Raw genomic sequence first — 10,026 nt, 5'->3', positions numbered from 1 at the left:
GTCAGTAAGCTTCTTGACGTAGCAAAACTCCTTGTTGTTGTTCTTCTCCTCTGCCTGGATTGTTTCTCACAGCTTCTCATGAGGCTACATGCCTTTTAAGGTATAGAGAGCTCATTTCCTGGTTTGGAGATGAGAATGTCATTTTCACTCTTCGTCACTGAAAGGCTTTGATGCAGAAAAACCAGGAAATTAGCACTTTCTATATCGCTGTTCTTGTTCCTTCTCCACTCAAAGAATGTTCTTGGAAACACAAGAATATAATACGCAGCCCAGGAAGACGTTCCAAACGAATTCCATCTGTTTTCATCATCTGATGGATTTTCAGATTAAGGTTTTCAGATCAGTCTGCATATCTGTACAAACTATTCAGATTTAAACCTCAGGGGTATACAGAGATTAGAACAGCTGCGTGTTCAGGCTCATCGTAAAACACGGAAATGGACCGCCCAGAAGACGTCCTGCTTAGAAAAATTGAAATTTTTGTCGTAGTGAGTGTGTTCGCTGTCTGTCATGTAAAGTGAGAAAGCACCAGATGCTAAAGCAGGATTTTTTTTTATTTCAGAGAAGCCTGCTACACATTAGATCTGTGGTTAAACCATATCCTGTCCTAGCTGAGGTGAACTCTCCACCAGTACTGAGCCCACACACACACACACACACACACACCTGTGCATTAATGAATAAAAGCAGATCCTTCACATATTCATATCTGTATTCAACTCCTGAAGTGCGTGTGGCTTATGCAGGAGTTTTAATTTTCCTCTGATGTAGATGTGTGTGTGTGTGTGTGTGTGAGTGTGTGTGTGAGTGTGTGTGTTCCGTGCCCTGTGATACACTGCCATTTTCTACACACTCTGTATTTTTGTGTGTGTGTGTGTGTGTGTGTGTGTGGTGTGTGTGTGTGTGTGTGTGTGTTCAGGCTCTGACAGTTCCATCACACCACTTCATAACTGATCTCAACTACACATTTAGCCAGATCAGTTCCCCAAAATGACCAGGGTCATGCCAAAGCAAATCGTCTCTGTAGATGTTTTTGTTTAGGACACATCAGGGATTTTCAGACTGCTCTGAACCCCGGGGATACTGTCTTCTAAAACCCCTCCTTACCCCTCTTTAGAGGAACCGTTCTCATGTGTAATTCAGAAGCAGTGTTATGAAGCACGGGATATGAAAGTAAGAAGCTTTAATCATCCCAGGAACCTTTGAAGAACCCTAAGTGTGTATGTTTATGTTACACAATCTAAATGATCGCCCCATAGCAGTCAGCCATTTTGTGGTGCTTCATCCCAGAAAGGGTTTTTTAAAGGTTCCTTAAGGGTTCTTTGAGTAAATAAGTATTTATTTCATCTAAAAAAGGTTCAGGCAGTAAAGCACAAAAACTCTGCTCTGAAGCTTTTACAGTGTTTACATCACGCGGATAAACGTGTGAAGCACTGTTAGAATGTTATGACTGGTTGCTTAGCAACAAACACCCAATCAGTACATAAAAACAGCGCTTCAGCTTCTTATCAGGTGAAAACCAAGAAATAGCTGAACAACACCGAACAAAAATGGCTTGATGGATAGAGTCATGCGGAGAAACAACGAACATCATGGAAATGCTCATCGTAGAGCTAGGGGGAAATACGTCATGCTGAAACATGAGCACAACTCAGATTTCAACGAACGAACGAACGAATGTCTGCGAAAAGACAGCGAAAAGATGATGAAGCTATGAAACAGAACCTAGAACAGTAACAGAACTAGAAACAGAAACATAACAGAAGCTGCTCAGGTGCAGAAGCAAAGACCTGACGAGCTGTTATTTAAAGAGGCGCTGGATTTATCCAATCAGCACTGTTGATACACAAATATGCAAATAAGCAGGAGGTTAAGGCGGGGTTTAGGAATGTCGAGTGTGAAAAATCAGATGATGAAGAGCCAGGATTCAGTGAAAGTAGAAGCAGTGTGTAACCTCTAACTACACAACCCCAGGATTCTGTTTAACCAGGGGTTACTAGGACCCAGGGGAAATATTTTGAAAAGTTTGAAAAGCTCTTTTATCTCTTCATCCATTAATCCATCAGTGTGATTCCAAGAAAGTGTGACTTAAATCCAAACGTTTCCTCAGAAGACATCCAGCATTGGTCACTTCCTGCCAGGCTACAGGAAGTGCTGCTGTCACATAGTCTGGATTATTTCTTATGTGATTCTGAAAGTCATTCATGCAGCGTTTGGATTTATTGATCTCGAGACTTCCAGTAAGTGAAGCAGACTATTATGTATTTATAAAGAACTTCATAAAATATTAATTTAATATTTGCAAAAAATAAAAAATGTGGGGTTTAAAAAGCATCAGCTGGAATAAAGCTCCAAATGAATGAAGCAAAATGTGAAAGATTTAGCTTCTAATCCATCTTCAGGATCCCTGAAGACCAACACGGAGAGGAGGAACCAGGAGGAACTAGAACTTTTCTAGACCTTTCTAATCAACACACACTACCTGAACCTGATTTTTAAATTAAATATATTACATTTTATTGATAAAAAGTATTCTGTACCTTTGCTCCTCTGTCCTGCTGTACAGATAAATCCTATTTGTATCTTAATTTCATTCTTAGTCAATTTTTATTCTATTTCAATTCTATTTTCATGACACTCGATCTTCATATTGTGAAAATGTGAATTTGATAAAATAAAAATAAATAAATCACTGACCTTCTATCCTATCCTTTCTGCCTGCAGTGACACGGATGTCCACACGGTGGCATCTTTACTCAAGCTGTACCTGCGTGAGCTGCCTGAGCCGGTCGTGCCCTGGACTCAGTATCAGGACTTTCTGGACAGCAGCGTGACGCTGGATGCTACGACGGCGGCGGTGAGACTCAGAGCCGCATCAGTGCCTCTGTAGCCTGCAGTTTATGATCTGGAAGCTGGAGATTTTATTAGCTGCATTAATCTTTTAACACTAATCTGTTTTTTTCTTTACAGGGTAAGGAGAAGCTGGAGAAACAGATCAGTCTGCTTCCTAAAGTCAACTACAACCTCCTGAGTTACATATGCAGGTGAGACCACGGCATGATGACCAGGATGAAGGTTCTTCCTTTAACAGGTTTACTGACTGAAATCCACTAGAGTGACGGATTGTTTTGGTTCCTCCAGGTTCCTGTTTGAGGTGCAGCAGCACTCGAAGGTGAATAAGATGAGCGTGGAGAACCTGGCCACAGTGATGGGGGTGAACCTGTTCAAGCCGCAGGTGGAGGACGCTTTCAGCATGATGAAGGGTGAGACGCTGGAGCAGTGATCGAGACATAATGACTAAAACAGCTGAGTGTTTTTGATTTATATAATAATAAGAAGAAGAAGAGGAAGAAGAAGAAGATTCCAGAAAAACAGAGATCTCATGAGTTTGAAATGATGGCTAGAAAACCAGTGAGAGCAAAAGAATCAATCGATCATCAATAGTTTCAGAAAAAAGCATGTGCTAGACTCCACCCACCAAATCGCTGTCACTTCCTGTCGCCTGTCATCTGTTTGCTGTCAGATGCCGGATTGGACGTCGGATTGCAGTATGAGCAATGATCGATGTCGATCCATCTCTAATTCCATCCATCAAATCGTTCATATTTCTCGTACACGATACAATGAAAGCATCAAATCTGCCTTGTGAAGATTTCTGGTGTATTTTTCATAAGGTATTTAGAATATATTAATAATAAAAGATCAATCTTATCATTTCACTACTTCCTAAAGAGGAAGAGAAATACGATAGCTGAATAAAATAACCTGAAAAAATCAGCAGGATATTTTTTTAAAATACTGATCAATTATTTCCCATAGCTGTGTTTGGAAAGTGACAGAATTCCACTTAAAAGTCCAAAAAAATAAAATAAAATAAAATAAAATAAAATAAAATAAATAAATTAGAATTTAAAAATTAAACAAAGAATAAAATAATATTACATCCAGGACAGAAGGAAGGAAACCAGGAAATATAAATAAAAATAAATAAATTTTAAACTTCACACTGAAAAAAAATCAATAAAATAAAATAAACAAACAAATAATCAATTTAATCAATTAAAATTACGGCTTTAAGATCTACTAAGCTGTTGGAGAAACTACAATGATGTTATTTTAAATGGAAATAATTATCAATAAATAAATAAATAAATAAATCAATCAATCTAGCAGCAGAGAAGTTTAGGCTTAACAGCGCCATCTTCTGGACATCACCTTTAACCTTCTAGGCTTCACTATGAGCAGCAAGCAGATGTTCCTGATGTTCCTGATGTTCTTTAAGTAGACCAGGTGTTGACTAAGATGGGGAAAGGTCCAGGATTAGGATTAGACAGAATAATTCAGCATTGGATCAGATCTGAGATGTTACTTTAAGCCTCTACGCTCATGCTGTTCTCTCACAGGGACGCCGATGATCCAGAAGGTGATGACGGTGATGATCAGACACCACGAGCTGCTCTTCCCTGCCTCCAAAGACGCTGCTCCATCTCCTGTTCCTGCTGCCAGGAAGCTGAAGAGCAAGAAAGCAGCAAATCCACGCAATTTTGTGGGTTGGGAGTCTGCAGAGGTAGAGCACTAGCTCGAATTCTAATGAAGCCTTTATTTTGTCAAATATACAGGGGTTGGACAATGAAACTGAAACACTGGCCAATTTAGTGTTGGAGGTTTCATGGCTAAATTTGACCAGCCTGGTGGCCAGTCTTCATTGATTGCACATTCCACCAGTGAGAGCAGAGTGTGAAGGTTTAATTAGCAGAGTAATAGCACAGTTTTGCTTAAAATATTGCAATGCACACAACATTATGGGTGAGATATCAGAGTTCAAAAGAGGACAAATTGTTGGTGCACGTCTCGCTTGTGCATCTGTGACTAAGACAGCAAGTCTTTGTGATGTATCAAGAGCCATGGTATCCAGGGTAATGTCAGCATACCACCAAGAAGGACGAACCACATCCAACAGGAGCAACTGTGGACGCAAGAGGAAGCTGTCTGAAAGGGATGTCCGGGTGCTAACCCCGATTGTATCCAAAAAACATAAAACCACAGCTGCCCAACTCACTGCAGAATTAAATGTGCACCTCAACTCTCCTGTTTCCACCAAAACTGTCCATCGGGAGCTCCACAGGGTCAATGTACATGGCCGGGCTGCTATAGCCAAACCTTTGGTCACTCGTGCCAATGCCAAACGTCGGTTTCAATGGTGCCAGCAGCGAAAGTCTTGGGCTGTGGACAATGTGAAACATGTATTGTGCTCTGATGAGTCCACCTTCACTGTCTTTCCCACATCCGGGACAGGTACGGTGTGGAGAAGCCCCAAAGAAGCGTACCACCCAGACTGTTACATGCCCAGAGTGAAGCATGGGGGTGGATCAGTGATGGTTTGGGCTGCAATATCATGGCATTCCCTAGGCCCAATACTTGTGCTAGATGGGCGTGTCACTGCCACAAGGACTACCAAACCATTCTGGAGGACCATGTGCACCCAATGGTTCAAACATTGTATCCTGAAGGCGGTGCCCTGTATCAGGATGATAATGCACCAATACACACAGCAAGACTGGTGACAGAGTGGTTTGATGAACATGAAAGTGAAGTTGAACATCTCCCATGGCCTGCACAGTCACCAGATCTAAATATTATTGGGGCACTTTGGGGTGTTTTGGAGGAGCGAGTCAGGAAACGTTTTCCTCCACCAGCATCACGTAGTGACCTGGCCACTATTCTGCAAGAAGAATGGCTCAAAATCCCTCTGGCCACTGTGCAGGACTTGTATCTGTCATTCCCAAGACGAATTGATGCTGTATTGGCCACAAAAGGAGGCCCTACACCATACTAATGAATTATTCTGGTCTAAAACCAGGCGTTTTCATTGTCCAACCCCTGTACATTACAGCACAGTGAAATTCTTTCTTCGCATATCCCATCCTTGGGGGTTGGGGTCAGAGCGCAGGATCAGCCATGATGCAGCGCCCCTGGAGCATGGTGGGTTGGGGGCCTTGCTCAAGGGCCCTATGGAGGTAGCTTGGCAGTGCTGGGGCTTAAACCCCAATCTTCTTTAGTTTCTGCCAACTGAGGAAAAAAAACGCTACATGCACGCACATGCACACCAAACCTCAAACACTGAAAAAAAACAACCACCATGCTTAAGACACTTCCTGTCAGTAACCCAAATAATCTCCACTGTTTTACTTTCAAAAATTCTTTATATTTAATATTTTCTATTCTTTCACTTTGCACCATTGAGAGCATCCTGAGGGGAAGTATCACAGCCTGGTTTGGGAACAGCACCAAACAGGACAGGCAAGCTCTCCAGAGGGTCGTACTGTGTATGATTTCGTATGTGACCAATAAAATTTGAATTTGAATTAGATGAATTGACCCCCCCCAAACCCCACCACCACCACGGCTGCTGAATCCCGGATTCTGATTGGTCTGAAAGTGTTGATTAGTTTTCAGTAACAGGGGCTCTGATGCACTAGTTTGGATGTGATGCACTGAGTGATGAGTTCCACAGAAGTGATACAATAAACAGATCTGTTTCCTCGTTGCTATGGTGACGGTTTCTGTAAGGAGATGTTAATTTAAGGATTTAAGGAAGGAGTTTCCAGTGTCAGAGTTTAGAATAACCTCTAACCTTTATAGCTGCTATAACATTAATAAGAAAAACAGGAAGTAATGTTTTGCAGGAAGTAATTACCTTAAAAGCATAGAAATTGGTGTAATTTAATGAGTCTAAATGTTGGTAAATTCTTCTGTGGTACCATGTGTCATGCAAGTCTTATCTCATATGGTGTAAGAGGAATAAAACACTTGGGGACATGTGGTTACAGGAAAATAATCGACTTAGGTATAGAGACTGTAACTCTGCCTCTCATTTGTAATGTATTGCGTTCACTTCCCCTTTCTTACTAATCATGTCCTCTGCTTTCTCAGTGCGAGATGTCATCCTTATCCGAGTCCCCAGAAGAAGAGGAAGTGGATGTGGTGTTTGAGGGCGAGAAGCCGGCATCGAAGGTCACTCCTTCCTCTTTGTCCCCCACATCGCCGCCTCAGTCAGACATAATGAGCGCGAGCCCGAGGAAGCGTACTCAGACTCTACCCAGCCTGTGTGGTCCCCCTGGCATTAGAACAACGAGAGATGCATCCTTTGATCGCTGGAGCTATCTGCAGGAGACCCTGGAAGAGCATGAGGAGAAGACATTCTCGGAAGACATCTTCAAGATCCTGGACCTTCAGAAGGTGAAGTTCTTTCCGGACAAACAGAACAGCAACGATAGTGATGAAGGAAAGGATAGCGTGCAGGAAAATAGGAGGAGGAGCAGCAACGGTGCGGTTAAACCCACAGAACCTCAGCAGGCAAAAGTGGAACCTCAGGCCAAGCCAAAAGACAACTCCATGCAGAGTTCACAGCCTCTAAGCAAGATAGAGATTGTGAAACTGCAGCCAGTGAGCGTTACGCAGAAACAAGGCGACAGCGGGACTGACCAACAGCAACTTATTACCAGGTTTGATCCGAATTCTTCAGCTTCATTCCTGACACGAGACATGCAAAGTCAAAGTCAAAGAAACTTTACTGTCACTTCAACCATATATAGCTGATGCAGCACACAGTGAAGTGAAACAACGTTCCTCCTAGACCAGAGGTGCTACACATAACACAGACAAAGTACAGTGACGCAGACAAACATTGAGCTAAACATAGAGATAAAGATTAAACTATACTTAAGGTGCAATAAATAAACTAGACATACAACAGAAGCGCACAGGATGACAAGACAAGACAGTGCAGACAAACAACATATAGACCGACTTTTGTGCAAAGAACAGTGTATACAGTGAGTGAAAATATTAAAGTGACACGTAAACAGGATTAATATAAAAAATGTAAAGTGAAATGTAAAGTGACGTGCGTGCAAACAGGACAATTTAGTGTTTGTGTGTGTGTCTGTGTCCAGCACAGTTCAGTTCTTCTTGGAACACAGTTCTCAGCTTTTGTGCATGTGTGTTATGTATGTGTGTGTGAGTACGTGTCCAGCACAGTTCAGTTCTCCTGTTGAGATCAGATCTTGGATGTGTGTGTGTTCAGTTCAGCTCAGTTCTCTGTTGAGATACCTGTTTGCCTGAGGGAAGAAACTGTTTAACAGTCTGGTTGTGCGGGTCCGAATGCTTCGGTACCTCTTTCCGGATGGCAGAAGGGTGAACACTGTGTATGAGGGGTGTGCAGGATTTAATAATGGGTCTGTTAACACAGGAACATTTACAGGAACCAAAAACCTTTCTCATTGCACAAACACACCAGAGGAACCTGGACTAGTTTAAAGTCCTTGTCTGTAGCTTGCAGTTTCCACAAGCTTCATAGCCCTGATTTTTGTACATGCCATGAAACAAAAAACAACACAGTAGCATCTTTAGTCGTAGCTAAATAGATATTTGCTTACTAGGCTTTAATTCTGCAGCTTAAAACCCTGTCTATAAACGAGTCCCTACTCTTAAGATTAAGGACATCATTAATGGGTTCAGTTAAAGGTCCTTGTGAAGACCCAGGAACCCAGGAACATTTTAGGAACCATGTAGCCCTTGTTTCTTAAAAGATGTTAAGAATCAGATCAGTTTAATCTGGTCATGTGATCATGAGGTGATCACCAGGTAACAGTACATCACCATGTAGGTGCTCGTACTGTACGATTTTTAATATTTAACAACAAAGATTTGAACCTTCATGTCCAATAGTCACTTCGGTCTGAAAAAAGTGGTCAGCAAGCAGACTGTTGCTTCTGATTATTACCTGAGTGTTGTTTTATTGTCCTGGATCTTCAGAATTGTACAAGAGAAACCCTGAAAATACAATATTCCATACAATAAATATGAACCTGCTGCATACGCTAACTCTAACACAACATGTCATGTGCTTTATTTTTTAGTCTCCAGCAGAAGAACAAGGAGCTACTTGCGACCGTGGCCAAGCTCCAGGCGGAGCTGGAGAATGAGCGTCGCAGTAAAGAGCTTCTGGAGAATTCGTTACGTAAGGCCGAGCACAGCAGGGACGAAACTCTGAGACGCAACCAGCAGCTGGAACGACAGGTAGAGGCGTTCATGGGGAAAGCCAGACCGATGTGAACATGCACTCGGACAACCGACCACTGGGCCACTTTCGGTCGGATGCGGTCAACCAATTCAGTGTGGAATGTCTTTTGGGTTTTAATAAGCATCTGGCTATTTATTTCCATATTTTTTACAATGCCTTATATTTAAACTTAGATTATGGACAATAATATATGGAATTCTAGTATTTTTTCATTAGGTATTCATAAATATTTTATGCTTCACAGCGAGGTAAACATTTTATCTCACCTATCAGTGGATTATTTATCGGCTGGTACCGATACGTGCTTAGGAAACAGTGTTCACAAATATGTTTCAAACTGGTTTATAGATCATTTTCTCCACAGTTTGTTTTGTAGATATTTCCGTTCACCACCAGACAACGACACAAAACGTTAGACAATAACAATTCCTGTTGTTCCGAGATTACTGGATAATATAAATGGACTGTTTTGCTATGTTTTAGAGTTTTTTTGCTTTTTAAGCCAATATAAGTGCTCTAAAGTGTCTGTTGTTCCTGGACAGAATTGAATAGGGAATTATAATTGTTTTTGGATGTGCCGCAACCAGAAGAAGAACCAGTTCTTGTACCTCCTAATAAATTCCTAATAAATTCAGTTCACTATGTGAATGATGTCACCTTGTCATTAATCGCTGATTCTCGATAACCCAATACTACGCTACAACTTTACAGATGTTTCGCTTGGAGTCACCTCAAAGTTCTTTCTCTATATATGTAACAGTCTGTACATGAGCATGAAGTTCATGTGTTTTACATTTCTAGCATTTGGCAACCACCCTTAATCCAGAGCAACTCACATTTTTGTCTCATTTAATACAACTAAGCGATTGATGGTTAAGGGGTCCAGCAGTGGCAGCTGGGCGGACCTGGGATTCAAACTCACAACCTTCTAATCAGTAATC

The 10,026-nt window shown here is 41.6% G+C and overlaps 1 protein-coding gene across 3 annotated transcripts in view; it reads left to right on the top strand.

Moving 5' to 3' along the window:
• Positions 1-9,733, top strand: part of arhgap25 (Rho GTPase activating protein 25) — a 30,913-nt gene extending 21,180 nt beyond the window's left edge. For all 3 annotated transcript variants that reach the window (XM_058374728.1, XM_058374726.1, XM_058374727.1), the window contains exons 6-11: positions 2,725-2,857; positions 2,971-3,044; positions 3,142-3,263; positions 4,404-4,567; positions 6,934-7,505; positions 8,922-9,733. In XM_058374728.1, coding sequence (XP_058230711.1) covers positions 2,725-2,857; positions 2,971-3,044; positions 3,142-3,263; positions 4,404-4,567; positions 6,934-7,505; positions 8,922-9,117 — 1,261 coding nt within the window. In that variant the 3' untranslated portion in view covers positions 9,118-9,733. The remainder of the gene's footprint in view (positions 1-2,724; positions 2,858-2,970; positions 3,045-3,141; positions 3,264-4,403; positions 4,568-6,933; positions 7,506-8,921) is intronic.
• Positions 9,734-10,026: the final 293 nt, after the last annotated feature.

The sequence above is a fragment of the Hemibagrus wyckioides genome, linkage group LG22 (assembly GCF_019097595.1).
Source record: "Hemibagrus wyckioides isolate EC202008001 linkage group LG22, SWU_Hwy_1.0, whole genome shotgun sequence".
Classification (NCBI taxonomy): Eukaryota; Metazoa; Chordata; class Actinopteri; order Siluriformes; family Bagridae; genus Hemibagrus; species Hemibagrus wyckioides.
This window is presented reverse-complemented; position numbering and strand designations above follow the sequence as displayed.